At 35.4% G+C, this 16,973-nt stretch overlaps 1 protein-coding gene and 1 long non-coding RNA gene across 4 annotated transcripts in view; one reads left to right on the top strand and one right to left on the bottom strand.

Annotated features, from left to right (window-relative positions):
- LOC135760849 (protocadherin alpha-C2-like) overlaps positions 1–16,973 on the top strand; it is a 115,439-nt gene that overhangs the window by 12,058 nt on the left and 86,408 nt on the right. For both annotated transcript variants that reach the window (XM_065274947.1, XM_065274920.1), the window contains exon 2: positions 7,757–7,768. In XM_065274947.1, the coding sequence (XP_065131019.1) occupies positions 7,757–7,768 (12 nt within the window). The remainder of the gene's footprint in view (positions 1–7,756; positions 7,769–16,973) is intronic.
- LOC135752401 (uncharacterized) lies at positions 8,471–9,968 on the bottom strand. Of its 2 annotated transcripts, XR_010533143.2 has the most exons (3): positions 9,949–9,968; positions 9,505–9,553; positions 8,471–8,643 (listed from the first exon to the last, which is right to left on the bottom strand). It is a non-coding gene; the product is annotated as an uncharacterized lncRNA (long non-coding RNA). The 2 variants fall into 2 exon arrangements; XR_012335244.1 differs by lacking the exon at positions 9,949–9,968 and having other exon boundaries at positions 9,505–9,942.

Here is a 16,973-nt window from a genome sequence, read left to right as displayed (position 1 = left end):
ATTATAAATTTAACAATGTCTGTTTTTTATCTATTTACTCCTGATAAACAGGTGTGTGAGAGAGAGAGATATAGTACAGGCTTACCTTTAACGTTAAATGCAGAACAATAATAGGCTGTTGGTTGTACGTTGACTTGCAAGGATGCTGAAGAACATGAACATCTGAACTTTTCAAAACTATGTACAGTCTGGCTGAAGTTCATGGTGCCCGAATTGACTTAATGACAGCCGAACATTTGGATCTTTGCACCTGAAATGCTCCGATAATTCATCAACGCCACGGCATTAATTGATGTGTGACAATCCGGAGTCCGGTTTGTAGAACTTCCAATGCTATTTTCCATATATCCATTGCTACAGGGCAGGCCCAGGTCACTCTCACACTCCTGTCGGTAAATTTTTATATAATTTCCCACTTCGACATCTTGATTTCCCTCTGAGACTCAGAACGCGGGCTCATTGTCGGCGTGCCTCAAGCCGTCAACACAAACTTGTTCAACTTCAGGCGCGGCTGCAAGAACCAACAACCACATGACGTCAAAGTACCGCGAGAACGATTCGAGAAATCATACTAAGTGTCGTTTCGTCTCGCTCTCGCGGCATTTTGACGTCTTCGCCTGATGAATTCGAACAAGCCTATAGGCTACACATGAGTGGGCGTGTGTCACGGTAGAATACATGCACACTTGTTTTTTTGTTTTGTTAAATAATTAGACTTTAAATTCACTTTAGGAAGACAATACACAAGGCAAACGTGATTTTTAAATAGCGCATTTTATCATTAAAATCCCATTCAACATTAATGGTGATCTGAGGGGGCGGGATAGTGCCAGTGAGGGGGCGACGCCCCCTCACGCCCCCTCGTGGCGCCGGCCCTGGGCCCGGTACAACGATGCAACGTTTCAGGAGTGATAACGGCAAGTGTAATCAGTGTTTCCCACTCCTTGTCCTCACGTATAGGGTATGGATGTTTTAGATGTTAACATGTCTCCTTTACAAGCTAATGAGTTGAATCAGGTGTTTTAAATAAGGAGGGTACATGAGGACCAGTATTGGGAAGCACTGCCCTTAAATGATTGTTCCATGTCAGTACGGAACAAGGCTCACTCCCAAAAATGTGATGATTGGCACAGAGGTAACCACGGCAACGTTCTGCCATCTCACATGGTTATCATACACTGCTTTGTCCAAAATAATATCACAGCATAATATTTAGTAATTTTAATAAACCTCCATCTTGGCGTTGTGTGTTGTATGCATTTGTTAAAGCTGCATCATGGAGCGCAGTCTTGCAGTGTTGCCATGTCCATGTCCTTTTTTTAAGGCTTACAAACTGTTGCTTAGTGGAAAGGTGCCAGTCCCAATATTTTGGTCTTTGAGATAAAGCATTTTAATTTATTTTTAGTTTATGTGATTTTTCTTGTTTGCATATCTGGCAACACAAGTAAGTAAACAGTTGTACCTCTGTGATTTTCTGCACTGACATTTTCCTCTTCTTTTTTTAAAAAGAGAGACTTGTTTTAATGCATCATCAACAACTAATTGTTCAGTTCGGAGTTTCTGTAAATGCGTTTGTCACTGCCTGCATTTTGTGGGAGTTAAAGGTCCCGTTTTTACTTATTTACTTATCTCTATAGTGCTGTTTTCACTGTTCTAAAAACGGGCCAATGTCTTCCCTTTTTCATGAAGTCCCTCCTTCAGAAATACATATCGAGTTCTGATTGTTTAGTTTGTTTAGTGTGTTGTGACTCGACAGCAGCTTAGCCTAGCCAATGCCGTTTAAGCTTAGCTGGCGACTGTTGTGGTCCCCTTTTTTGTCGTATAAAAACTCTTCAGTCTCAGGTTTTGATTTTAACAGGTGGACTTTAAATTATTTGTTAGCAAAACAAAGCCATGAGGAAATCTTGCAAGATCTGCTGGCTTCTCTCTATCTAGGGCCTTCTTAAATAGGACCTTTTACACTCATGCTTTCATGATTATTAATTGTTCATTTCTTTGTGGGTCTTTTAATTCAATCAGGATTTTTTTCCAAACAGGATTTACTGGTGGGCTATAATGCCTCTTTATCTCATGATCATATGTAAAAGATCATTATGTTAGACAATGATCTTCACAGGCTTAAGAGGATCGCACACCGGCCGCGCAGCGCCGTTCTAAATAAATCGAAAACATTGTTTTCTATGAGTATACGCACACCGGCGCCGCCAGGTGGCACCTGTCCACGCCGCCCAGCTGTGACTCAGGAAGTTGCTCAAATCCCTGTCGCGCCACACAGCGCCACTCACATAGTTTAACATTAAATAACATCATATTTGTCCTCCCAAATCATTAACAATTAATATTGGCTGCTAACGTATATTTTGCCTTTTTGAAGTAGACGCTATCTGACGAAGCTCGCGCTATAATGTGCACTTCCGGTTTACAATACCTCCGAGTTGTCCTAGACGCGACTCGACGCGGCGCGGCCTGTGTGCGATCCCCTTTAGACTACACAGCTACTGTATGCACAGAAAAACAATTGGATAAATGCATGGAATAATACAGATACTTATTAGTAAAATAATTAAGGGTTACAATCACATAGATTATACTTGATTCCTTTATATTTGGATTAATAAATCTTCTTCATGGCTGACATATTCCTGTGGGCAATGGTTAGTAAAAAACTCTTCTTTTGACGTCATTCATCCAGGAAGTAGAGGGCTGTAGTCCAAACCGGCCGTTCACTGTAGGCTTTGAAAGGGGAATTATATTAAAGAAAATAAATCGCTTGGCATTGAACTTTGAGCTTTGTAATTTTATAATTGTCAGTCCCATAAATTAATGAACTGTTTGTTTACAGAAAAGGATTGTGTAGGTGAAGTCATAACCGAATTCATAACTGCAATGTGTATGGAGCCTGAAGCAGCTTTGATACTTTCAAATATGAATAGAGTTCTGAATATGTTTGTATTGTTTCCCTGTGTAAGCTAGACTTTGTGTTTGCCATGCAAAGAAAAATGACTTGATAAGATCTTATCAAACCAAAGTCTTTGATCAGAGTTTTAAATGCTATGCAGATAGGTAACTGAAAAAAAAATATTAAATGAACATGTGTAAACCTATTAATATCATGTTATTGTTTTGTCATGCTATCAGAAGAAAATTATATTTGAGTGTTTAAATTTACATATCCTACATTGTGATCAGGTGTATATTCCAAAATCACTCCAAAAACCCTTTTTCTTTTATGAAATTTATGTAGTTGTTTTGTAAGGGTTAAACTATATTAAAGTGCACCTATTTAAATGCTAAAACGTTGTTTTGTGTGTTTGGTATGATACAATGTGTTTTCGGGGTTTATAGTTAAAAATCATATTATTTTCCACATACTGTAAATTTTTGTAGCTCCAGATATCCTGCCTTCCTCAAACGCATTGCTTTTGTATAAAATTCATCAATTTGAAAAATGCTGTGTCCCTGATTGGCCAGCTAATCTGTACGTTGTGTTTGACCTGAATATCTCTGACATCAGCCAGAAATACAATGCATTGCTAACACGAGTTAATTTCCAGGCTGTGAGAAATTATGATAATGTTCGGACTTGTCCATGTCAACAGGCCTAGGAAGTAAACTGTTACCTACAATCCGTGTGTTTGTTGTAGTCAAAGAAAAGCGATTTAAGTTTGGAAACGATAACTCGCATCATCGTTTACTTTGGGGTTTGTACCTAACATGTACTAATAAACACTTACACACCAAAGAGAATGTAAAAAGATGAACCGGACCATAGTTGCTCTTTAAATGCTGTGTGTGCTATTTTGGTGGTCTGCAAAAAGATAGAAAGGCATTTAATTTGACCTGGCGTTGGCGTATCATAGAGAACTTAATCTGTCATTAGAGAAAGTTATGACAGCTGGCTGTTGATGTGGTGACTGTTGAATAAAAACAGTCTGTCTGTTTGATCTGCATTGTTTAGTCGAGGTGTTTTGAGGTAAATCTGGTGTCATAGTCCCTGTGGTGTTGATGTCGCTCTGCTGTTGGATTAGACTTGTCTGCCTAACCGCAACGACGCTAATCCATCTACAAGCTTTCTAATGGGATTATACAGGATAGTCATTAGTTTTATAGCAGTCTAAAGGGGACAGGAACTTTACCCAGCATGCAAAGGACCTGACACACACAATTTGTCTTTTGGGAGCTGCCTAAAACTGTAACAATTAACACTAATTTATTCATTCTGTTCATGCACTTCTTTCCTGCCTAATTTGGTTCTCACGCACTCCTTTTATCTTCCCTCTCTCACTTCCTCCTCCTCTCTTTATGTCTTTATTTCTCACTCCCTTCTTTCTTTTTCTCACCCTCTTTCTCTCCGTTCTTCTTTCTGTCTCTGTCCATCTCTCCACTTTTTTATTCTCTTATTATTCTTCCTCTTACTATGTCTAAACTCTAAAAACAAACAGTGCTAAATAGCACCAAAAGTGGTAGGCTGGCTTGTAATCATAAAAGAACCATTTTAAGTGCCATAAAGCACCTATGTAGCACCTTTGTAGAACCGTATTGTGCTATATAGAACTATATAGTGGTGCTATATCACCCCTGGATAGTTCTTCAAAGGTGCTTTATAGGTGCTATATAGCACTAAAAATGGTTACTTTATGATTATGAACTTTTATTATTTCATGCTGCTGTGGTTTGGTTTCCTTTAGTTTTATCCACTTTGTGACTGTTCTCCTCACTTTGTTTTTTCTCTTTAATTTGTTTAGTTGTTCCTTTATCTCAGTTGGTAGAGCGCAGCATTAGCAGTTCCAATGTCATAGGTTCAATTTCACAGAACACACATACTGATGAAATGCACTTTTCAGTCTCTCTTTTATCGGCTTCAATCTGCCTGATATTTGGTTGTTTTAGTACTCATAAAATTCACACAAGAATGTTGAATATAGTTTATCATTTAAAGCCGCAGTCATACTAATCTTTCTTTCTTTCTTACTTTTGGCTTTTTTAGCCTTTAATTGACAGACATATGATGTACAGAGAGGATGGGAAACTACAGGGTGGAGAGAGGGGAATGGGGCGGATAAGAACATTGAGCTGGGACTCACCAAAGCTACACAAGCAGCACTGACGTCATGCTAGACTTTCAGCATGCACAATTTCTAGATCTGAAGTTGAACACATGCTTAAGTGTTGCTTTTTTATTCACACATTATGTATTTTACACTGTCAGAAAAAAATGGTACAAAAAGGTTGCTGGTGTGGTACCCTCAAAGGTTAATTTTAGTACCCTTATGGGTATGCATCTAAGAAAGGATGTGTTAATTTGTTTACACATTTTTTGTGTTATGCTTTTAACACATTATTCCATATTTTAACACATTATATGTCATTTTGTGTTGATTTTGTGTTAAAATGAAACACAAGTTGTGTTAAAAGTAACACTAAGGGGCAGTTTCACAGACAGGGATTAGCTTAAACCAGGACTAGGCCTTAGTTAAATTAGAATATTTTAGTCATTTTTAAAAGCATAATTTATAAATAAACATTACTGATGTGCATCTTCAGACACAACAACACTCGCACTGATATATTTTAAGATATGTCAGAGCAATTTGTTTTCGATCAAGACAACACTAACATTTAGGTTAGTCTGGGACTAGTCTTAAACTTTTTCTGGAAAACTGCCCCAAAATGTGTGTTGTCCCTAAACTAACACTAATGTATTGTTTTAACACATCCGTTTTAAGATTGTAGTACATTTTGGGGTACAATCTTACCCTAAGAATCTATTGTGTACCTGAAATAACAATTTTGTACCAGTTAAATTTTAGGGGTACAAAACCGTTACAGTAATGTACCTAAAAAAGATCAATTTAAAAAGGTACAAAAAACATCGTATTATATTTAGTATACCTGTAAAGGTATACCTGTACCACCCGAGCAACAGAATAAGTAAAATTTGTACTTTTTTTCTGACAGTGTATATAGATGCGCTGTTATGGTAGCTTTCATTGTTAATTTCTAAAATAAAAATTTGCAGGTCACTAGAGTTACTAGACTTGTGTTTCCTTTCTGTAGTAATCCCAGCCTTCATTCTGGTATTACAATGGTAAACATTAGTATTATATGTGTGTTTGTCCCTTGTTGTTTACTTGTTTTGTTGTTTTTTCGAAAATATTGCAAAATTGCAATACTAGTATTATAAGGTTGCTTATCAGTATAAAATGCAAGCTCATTTGCTTTGACTTTCAGCAAGCCAGGTTATTAAAATTTGAGCATGTTACCTTCATCTTAGTATCTAAAGTTTATTAGAACATCATATTTATATTTAATGTGATGAATAAACTCTGCTGAATCATGCAGCGTTTTAAATTTGATGCATCTGAATTTGATCAGTGATGCTGGCATAATTCTCTGTCAAACTGTGAATTTCTGTAAAACATGAGTCCACTGTACTGTACTGTATGTTGCTGTAGTGGGTAGTTCTAGCCTATATTCAGTGTAAAAGGTATTATTTTATTGTTTTATATCTGCAGTTGTACAGGTCTCTGGAGGATCTTGTATCATCTACAGTAATTGTCTGAGTAGATGAAGGTGTTTTGCTCAACACTGAGGATGTGGTTTGTGTTTACACAGTGGAGTTCAATCAGTGGTTAAAGCTCTGGTTAAAAAGCAGTGTGAAGGTGATGGTCTATTAAAGAAATTATGGATATCTTATAGGTTTACATGTCTGTTTTGCTTTTCTAGGCTAATCTAAATCTATTGCAATCTACAATAAACTGCTGAAGATGCACATCTCCTCCAGTTTCACTTAACAAACTAATAGGCCGTATTCATTCATGACTGTTGTGCACTTACCCTTTTGCTCTGCTTTTGTACTGTTTTAATATCTAATGAAAACTTTGGTATGGTGAAATTGCTTACATTTTATTATGTTAGACTAGTTGTTTCTGCTTTTTCAGATGTTTATATAACTCATCTAGTATAGAAGATGAACATGTACCTTAAATACATTCACTTCGCATTAACTTGCTAAGACCCCAGCTTTGGTTTGTCTTTTTTTCAGATTTCTTCCAGCTATCTTGGGTTTAGGAAGCATGTTTTTAAAATGCTTTAAACATGAAACAGTGTAATTGCCCACTCTTGTGTACAACAGGTTCCAGTTACAGAGAATTAACTGTTATGGTGAAAAGAATAAAAAATCTTATTAATAAAGCTTGGGTACGCACAAAACGGGTCTGAAAAGATGAGTATGCCAGTTCCCACGCAAAGGTTTTGATCTGTAAAAAACAAACTTGATGGGAGAAAGGGCTTGCAGGGTGGGATCTGAGGATGATTCATGTACAGTATGCACACTTGCAGGTGATCTGTGATTTATAAAGGGAACATTGCTTTGCTTTATAAGTCTTAATATTTTTGGCGTATGCCATTTTTGGCTTTTGTGCGTATGTAGACTTTTAGTAAGGATCCTATGCACAGTTTTATAAATAAGACCCCTGGTCTTACGAGGTTAAAGCATCTCCCAGTTTATAAAGATAAATGCACTCTCTTGAAATATGTCTGCTTAATGAATATGCTTCAATGTATGTTCACTAAATCTGTGTTTCTCATTGCAGCTAGACCTGCAGTCTGACCTCAAAGCTGTCCGTGTTTGTTGTCAAACTGAACATATAGAAAGTTTGTGCATTGCAGATACCGATAAAAACGCTAACCTTCTTTTTCTCTCTCTTTCTCCTCCCGTCTCTTTATGCTCTCCGTGGGTTTGCTGTTTCTCCAGAGCACGCTGAAGGTAAGACATCTTGATAAAGTAGATAATTATAGATTTAAAGTGTGCAACCAAAACACCCTGGTGAAAAAATAGTATGCTAAATATATTTAATTTTGATATACTTAAGTATACTTGCAGTCACACTAATGACCAGTATACTTAAAGTGTGCTATTGATTAGTTTATTTAAAGAGTGCTATTTTGGAACAACTAATTTTGTACTTAATATATTTTAGTTGTATATTAATTGTAACAAAGTACAACTTTAAGTGTATTTAGTGTACTTTTGTGTGCTAAAGTGGAACAACTTTAAGTGTATTTAGTACAATTTAAGTACATGACTGTTTTTGTGCTAAATTCATGCTTGATAAGTGGATTTAGAGTGTGTTTTAGTTATGTTAGGAGTACATTGCAAATGTATTATGAGTGTCTTGCAAACATACAATCAGTATACCTTAAATAGACTGTTTGCGTACATTCTATATATTTTTGGCCAATCCAAAACTCTAAAAACTGCACTGGTGAAAAATGAATATGCCAAGTACATTACATTTTGTATACTTTTACATACCTGCAGCTAGATTAGTAATGAGTATACTTCAAGTGCGTTAATAATTAGTTAACTGAAAGAGTGCTATTTTGTGAATAGATTACTTTAGCTGGTAACATAACCAAAATATTTTTTTCCAAATAAATAAAAGCTGATTAAAACAGTCAAAAACAATTCATTTTAAATATATTTAAAATATAGTTTTATTCACACCATTCAAAGTGTACAGTATTTGCCTAAAAATTGAACAATTACTCATTGAAGAATGTCAAGATGAGTGAGTTTACAACGTCTTTCTCTCCCAAATCAACTTTAGTCTGGCAGGTTTTGGTTCAGCCTAAGGAAATCTGAAAAAGAGAGACAATAAGCTCAATTAAAAAGTGTTTAATATTAAAACATTACATTAATTTAAGAATAACTGTATTAAATCTATAGTTTACTGGCAGAGATTGTATAGCAGATATATTTTTACCTAAACTAGAGCTTGACTTAAATGGCATCATATATATTAAGGGGCGGTTTTCCCAGACAGGAATTAGACTAGTCCTAGACTAAAATAAATGTAAGAGCTGTCCAAACTGAAAACAACTTGCTCTGACATATCTTAAAATACATCAGTGCCCATTGTTTTACATCGTTATGCACATAAGTAATGTTTTTAGTAAGGCATGTTTGTTAAAACTATCCTAATTAAACTAAGGTCTAGTCCTGGATAAATCTAATCCCTGTCTGGGAAACCACCCCTAAGAGTTTTCATTATAATGACTTGCCTATATGGGCTGCAAAATCCTCCTTACATAAAATACTTCAGCTCCTAAAGAAAGATTTTATTGTATTAAATTTAAATGTAAAACTTGTCAGAAAGAAAATGCAACAAGCAGACAATTTGGTGGTTTCCTGGAAAGGGATTAGCTTAAAACAGGACTAGGCCTTAGTTTAATAAAGAAATATAACTAGTTTCAAAAAACATGCCTTAATAAAAACATTACCTGTGTGCATTTTGAGGCAAAACAAAGGACACTGGTGTATTTTAAGATATGTCAGTGCAAGTTGTTTTCAGTTTGGACAGCTCTTACATTTATTTTAGTCTAGGAGTAGTCTAATCCCTGTCCGGGAAACCGCCTCAATATGTATAACGTTATCTAAACTGAAGCTTGATTTACTACTACGAATGAATTATTATATCTTAAGAGTTTAAAATGACTTACCATTAGCTGCAAAGTCCTCCCTACAAATGTCTTTGAAAAACTTTAGCTTCTAAGGAAAGAATGCAGCATCATTAATACTAAATACAGTTAGGTAAAAGCCTTACAACCTCGAAACAGTCAATAAATGGTTAACTTTCACGCTACATTTAAAAAACAGATTTTCTGACACTACCTTTTTCATTAACATACACACCAATACATATATTTAACAAAACAATCGGGTGTACTAATTCGATATAACAGCCTAACAGTGCTATCTTTCAAACCTTTAACATTAGCTATAAGCTAAGCTAAGCTAAGCTACACAGCAGCTTATCACTAATAGCGAGTTAGACACCGCGTTATTGACAACATTTCGCATTCGAAATATGATAGTCTACTGATAAACTTCAGAATGGTCAAACGATAATCAAATATAATTCATTTTAAGATATTTTAACGTACCTTGGGACTGAATCCGTCTGGTAAACGACTGGTGAACGACTGGTAAAAATCAAAATACGTGCGTCGTGACGTCATCACACACGTCAGATGCATTATTCAAATCTCAGAATTCACTTTTCTCTGAAATGCATTTACGAAAACGGTTTAAGTTAATTAATGTGTACAGCTAAAAGCGGTATGCAATTGACTCAAAAACTACAAAAAAACAAACACTCATATTCCCCTTACGAAAAGGAATGTTTTTTTTTGTGGTAAAAGTTTAGTATTTTTTTTTTTTTTGGTATATTGATTATTATTAGCAAAACCATGGTTATTTTGTGGTAAAACACAGTTAATTGATTTATCCAATGCTTGACTATAGTGAAGTTAAAGTGTACCTTATTATGTTAATAGTATATTACAAATGTATACATCTACAATATAAAATGTAACTGAACATTCTGCTCTCTCGTAATTTTAAGCCCACGTTATTTCTCCATAAAATAATATACATTTGTACACCCCATATACATATCAAAATGTACTTAAAATATACTGTTTCTAAAGAATACTAAATAATGTATTTTAGAAATATACTGTCAGTGCATTATTATAATGATAACTTTAAGCATACCGATAAAGTATACCTAAAATACATTTTAAAATAAGTTTAAATTTAGTATACTTTAAACATTGCACAAAACTTTAACTTTAAGTATATTTTTCTAAAGTATACTTTTAGAAAATATACTAAAGTATAATTATTTTGAAGTATGTTAAAAGTTTAATTGTAAAAAATACTCGCAAATATGTTGTAAGCATACTTTAAATATGTTTAAAGAAAGTACATTCCTTTGTGAGTATATTTGTAATGTACTATTGCAAAGTTAAATATACTTGAAATACAATAAAGTATATTTGTTTTTCACCAGGGCACCCTAGAGAATTGGAGCTCTTAATAATGCATGAGACCAAGAGAAATAAAGTTTTGATGAGAAGAGTGAAAGATGATGTTCAGTGTGTGTGTGTTAGAGAAAGAGAGCGAAAGAGACAAAAATAGAATAAAACTTCAGAAACATTTGGATTCTGTTTCTGTCCACTTGAAATGTCCCATATGTGTTCTTGCTGATGTCATCCTGCAGTAATACAACCCCCACACATACGCATGCCTGCGGCACTACCCAGTTTATCCACATTCACATGCACTCACATGCACACACATGCACATTCACACACTTAACCTATACAACGTACACACCAGTGTTTCCGGTTAATCCATCTGTAACTGAGCACAAGCACATTAAAAGGAGATCTATATACAGTATCATATATATGTATTGTGCAAATAATAAGGTTGAAGAGTTGGATGCTATTCTCTGCATGGGAGAAAATTGTGTCAAATAGGATTGTCACGACAGTGGGTCACTGGATTACTGCTACTGTGTGTGTGTGTGTGTGTGTGTGTGTGTGTGTGTGTGTGTGTGTGTGTGTGTGTGTGTACTTAAGTTGTATCATTTACTTCCTTTTTTCTAGTTCGGATATTATAGTAGGTCACTAAACACATGACTTCATATATTTATACTACAAATGGTTTAGATAAAACGCACCTTTAGTTTGACAGTCCAGAATTAAATTAAATTTAACACATCCTCTCATTTATACATCAGGGGTATCCTTAATGGTAAAAATGACTGGTAAATTAATAAATACATTCCTAAATCTAGGAAGAATGGCTTTTATTACAAAGCACTGTACAGTCAGATACTACCATGATTTGTTGAGTGTTATCGGATCTGTCAGACGTTTCTGAGCTGCTTACAATATGAGAGCTGCATTTTCATTTCCTCTGACATTGTGTGTGTGTGTGTGCGCGTGTGCGTGTGCGTGTGCGTGTGTGAGAGAGAGAAAGAGAGATGGAGCGCTCATTGGTTTCTTTGTTTCACAGCTGACTCATAAATAAGAATCTCCACCTGGTGGCTGATAAGTGTAATTATTTTTTGTTTCTTTTGGTGTGAGTGTGTTCGTGACATGCACACTTCACAGCCTGTCCCATAAACCTGGACAGTGTTTGTCAATAAGCGATTCATCTTTCTATTAGATTGTATGTTGGTGTGTTAGAATTGATTTGGTTTAGTAGGTGATGACCCATTTACAGCAGTGTGTGTGGGGGAGATTTACGTGTCATCTGTCCTTGTGAAACACACTGGTTGTGCCTGGTTTCTCTGAGGGTGTGGCTCGTAAATCTGTGAACAAAACTGGCTGTAGTATAAATCAATACTTTCACCTGATTGGATAACTGATCTCTTAAGAGGCGGACAGACATACATTCAGTCATTAAAGAACTGTGCTCGGCAACACCTCGGCCAATCAGATCAACCACGAGCATCTAACAGAGCTGTGTTTAACCAATCAAATAATGATGTAGCTGTTGCAGTCCGTGTATGAGGCCAATCAGAGCTTGCGGTCGATGTGAATCTCTCTGCAGAGACTGCTTCAAACCCTTTGAAAAGGCTATTTTAGGATTAAAGTGGCTTTAATTGTTTCATCCACATGATAGCTTTTTACTCCACCCTAATAAAACACTTCCTCTTCTTTATACTTGTTTTGTTATGTTTTTTGTTTGGATTTTGTTTTTACACAGACTTGTATCATCAGTTTATCTTTAGCTTTAGTTATGTCTGTGTGTACATATACAGTATGTATGCATAAATTACACAATTTTTGTGGACACTCGGTTCTAATGAACAGATTTGGTTATTGGGTATGTTAGTCGAGTACTTTCATGACAGACTCAGTAATCAGTTCATAAATGGACTTTGTGCACAAGGGCCTTGCTTTGTTGTGTTGTTTTGAAACAATAAATTATCTACAAATGGTTGAAACAAAACTGAGGTCAAACAAATTGTCTAGTGACATTGAATACAAAATGCAGAATTAATGTTAACATTTGCTTTTACTGGATTAATTGAAATTGAAAGAGAACACTTGCTTACACTTTTACGCTTTACAATGTTTTTGCTGGCATTTGTTTGTTTTTGTGTCATGTTATTAGTTTTTGTGAAATATCTTTAGTTTGTGTGTAGGACGCAGTAAGGATGTAAGTAGGATCTCAGGGTTCAGTGTAGTTGTTTCTGCACGCTGCAAAAAAAGACTTTCTTATTTTTTTGATGAGCAAAATGACCTAAGAAAATAAGTCTAGTTTCTAGACAAAAAATATATAATTTTAAGTAAATTTAAACTTAAAACAAGCAAAAATATCTGCCAATGGGGTAAGAAAAAAAATCTAAAAATAAGATTTTTTTTTCTTAAACACTTAATTTAATCAAAAATTTCCCACCCCATTGGCAGATAATTTTGCTTGTTTTAAGCACAAATTTACATAAATTGTATAGTTTTGTCTAAAAACTAGACTTATTTTCTTAGGTCATTTTGCTCATTAAGACAATACATCTTGATTTAAGAATTTTTAGATATTTCTACTTATGTCTGCAGTTTGTCTGTGTAACAAGATTTAGTTTATTTTACCAAGTTTAGTTATTTACTTTTATTTTGGTTTAGTGTTCTTGTTTTGTGAGGCCAGCCGACTGAAGGGACCCCTCACCCTCTCTCTCTTTTGCGCTTGCTCCCTGTCGCTGTTTTTTGAAGGTTAAACATCTAAAGAATAATGTTTTATTCAGATTTGTCTCTGATGCTTTCTCTGGGATTTTGATGGAAAAGTAAATTAGAGATGATTTAATTTGTGTGTAGCTGCCAGACGTCACATCTAAACCAAATCCAAACTACAGTTTGAGACTTTCAGACTGCTTTGAGTTTTATGGATGTCCATGTGGTTTTACTGACTGATTGTCATCTCTGGTAAACATTTTTATTGAAGTAATATGTTATTTATGGACTTAAATAGTTTCTGTCATGTGCAGATTGGATGGAGTGAATGTCTGCTGTATTGTCTATTCTTTCGACTGTAAGATCAGCCCACCCTCCCCTGGCCTATTTGTGTCAGAGTAAAGAAATAAATAATTAAACTTTACTTGGACTAAAATCCTCTCAGAGGTTCATCTTTCTCAGTGGTTGTGTTTGTTTCATGACATCTGTTTGCTTAATTTTAACACATGGCAGAAATCATTTGCTTTTGATTAATTGATCTTGATTTATTTCCATGTGTAGTTACAAAATATGGAATGTAGAAAAGATATAGACGATGCATGATATATAGGGAATCTGTGTGTGTCTGAGATCCTGTGTGTTTTGCCTGTGTTAGTTTTTTTAGGAATGATACCGTAGATCCTCTTAGATTCACTTTCTTAGATCCTCTTATACATTGCTTCAATTCAACATGAAATCCAGTCCCAGCCCTGTACTGTGACAGAATTAATTCGGAGTATTCAATGAGGGCAAAATGTTGGCCAGGAATCGCTTGGATTGATTATCTCTGTACTGTACTTTACCTTACCATCAGGTGGTTAAGGGGTTAAAATAACTAGATTTTTTGCTTGTAACATGTACTGATGAATGCCCTACATTAAGATCAGTAACAGATATAAAGGATTCATTTAGATCTGACAGATCTATTTATATGCACCTGCTGCAGTTCACCTGAGACTATATGCAGGTTTGCTATGCTGTGTTTTTATATCACACATAGACAAATGTCAGGTGTACAGTAGTGGTGTAATGCGCAGCAGGGTGTGTTGGCAGCATCTGTTGTGTTTCTGTGGGGGAGGTGATGGGAATTAAGCAGTAATGACCACGGCACCGGCCGGCATGATCTCCAACCCGCACGTGTCAAAAAGAACTTGCTATAAATCCTCATTATTCTGTTATAGTAATGTTAATATTAACAAGCTAGTGAAGAATCAAACTCTTTAAGATGCATTGCGCGTTAGATGAATTGTCCTTGGAATAGTTTTCTTGAAGCAGAATGGGATCCCCTCCTACTTGAATGCTGTTTCCATGGCAACATGCGTGCTCTGTGGGTTCATCTGCTGCCTGACGACATCAACCCTCCCCCCTTTTCTCACATTTCTCTCTTTTTCTAGCATTTACATACATAGAGAACATGCATACATGTGTCTGTACATATCATACTTTATTTTTGTCTTCGAACGATCATTTGCTGGTTTACACATTACATTTTCTATGAAATATTCAGTTTTATCCTCGTCGTGTCAAACATTTCATACTGCATTTCAATTGCAATCAACTAAATAATTATTATGTAGCATATTTACACTACATTCAGTTCAGATTAGTATACAAATATTTTATTTGACAATATATCTGTATCTGTATTGTCTATAATGGTGTCCACAGCCCCACCCTTGATTATATTACACATGCTATCAAATCACTCCCTCTGCTGTCCACAAAGCATTCGTGCATCCTTAGGCATGTTACACCAGAAAGTTCCTGCCCTGCAAACTGAGAAACGGGCACATAAAGGTCAATAAAGTCTCTATTCCATAGTTACAGTTTTTTCTGTATTGCACATCATTATTTATGTCTCATTACAGCAGTGCACATACACAGTTGCAAAGTCAAGAGTCACACAAATACACAATCTTTTATAAATTATTTTGAATCAAAGCAAGCTTTGTTCTAATAGCAACCAAAATAGCCCACTATTAAACAATAATACCACACACACACACACACACACACACACACACACACACACACACACACACACACACACACACACACACACACACACACACACACACACACACACACACACACACACCCATTACATTGCTGTGCAAACTGTGGTTAAGTAACAGAGCTTTTTAATTATGTATATTTTTATTAAAGGAATGTACATTTGAAACCATTTTTTTCACTGTAAATAGACAACATATTGATTTCTTGTTCTCTTGGAAAGTTGTTTATTTAATTGCTTTCAGTACTTTTCATGCCAAAGGTTAAACATTTTATTAAGCTAAAGAGATGTTCCAGTTCTGTATGTTGGTTGTTAAATTGCATAAACTGAACTGCTAGTGTTTACTCATATCTATGTGTATATTTTTAATGGTATGGTGTGATCTAAAAAGACACTTCTGTCTGTCTGTGACCCATTTTGATGTGCCCTCATTTTTAAACCAGTGCAGAAGATTATGATTTATAAATATCTGAAAACAGTTTGAGCAAATAGGAGACAGAGGAGGATGCCAGTAAAGCTTAATCCCTGTATTACACAAAATGTGACCCATGTACACCATCTCTGTTTCTCTCTCTTTGTACATATGCATATTTTCAGGAATATTTAGCCACATGCATGCACAAGAAAAGATCAACATAAATAAATAGACAGGTCCCACTCTCTAACAGATTTCCTGTATCTCGTCGAGTTTTATAAACTGAAACATTATGCTCCTGTGTCACTGTAAATGAGTCAATGTTTGTAAATACTGTTTTAGTTTGATGTTGCAAACCACATGGTGAACTGTAGTAGTTTTATTACATTAGCACTGATACAGAGGAGAACTCTGGTGGGTTATTAGCAGTATATTCTTATTTAAAAGGTTTTATGATAACCTTTTACATGAGTAAGACATGGATAAATAAAGAATAGTTCTCAAACATTAAGTTTTGTGAAGACTTTGTCTCTCCATGCAAAAGATGGATTATTTTGATTAACGCAATTTTTATATGCATGTTAATTTTTAACGTCAGCAGTCCATCTTATGTTTGAACAGAAAGTATATGCCTGCAGAGCAGATCTAAGGTTGCTAACCAAGTAAGTTTTTGCTCCGTTTTAGCAATCACTGGTGTAATGGTCTCAAGAATGTGATTTGTTTGACGACTTATTGAACATGTTTTTTGAGGATTGTGTACTGATTTGTCTGGTTTTGGTTTGCAGAGTGTTGCTCCTCGGATGCAACAGCATCTCCTGCTTCTGCTTCAAACAGCTTTTATTTAAATTATCATCTGTATTTTTAAGATGCCATAGAACAAGTTTTTCACACTGGGGTCCAGGGATCCCTAGGGGGCCTCCAGGAGGATTTATAGGGGGTCCCCAAAAATTTCTGAAAAAAAGACAAGGAAATATA

Source organism: Paramisgurnus dabryanus, chromosome 16, assembly GCF_030506205.2.
Source record: "Paramisgurnus dabryanus chromosome 16, PD_genome_1.1, whole genome shotgun sequence".
In the NCBI taxonomy this organism is placed as follows: Eukaryota; Metazoa; Chordata; class Actinopteri; order Cypriniformes; family Cobitidae; genus Paramisgurnus; species Paramisgurnus dabryanus.
The sequence above is the reverse complement of the archived record's forward strand: the minus strand, read 5'-3'. Positions and strand labels throughout refer to the sequence as shown.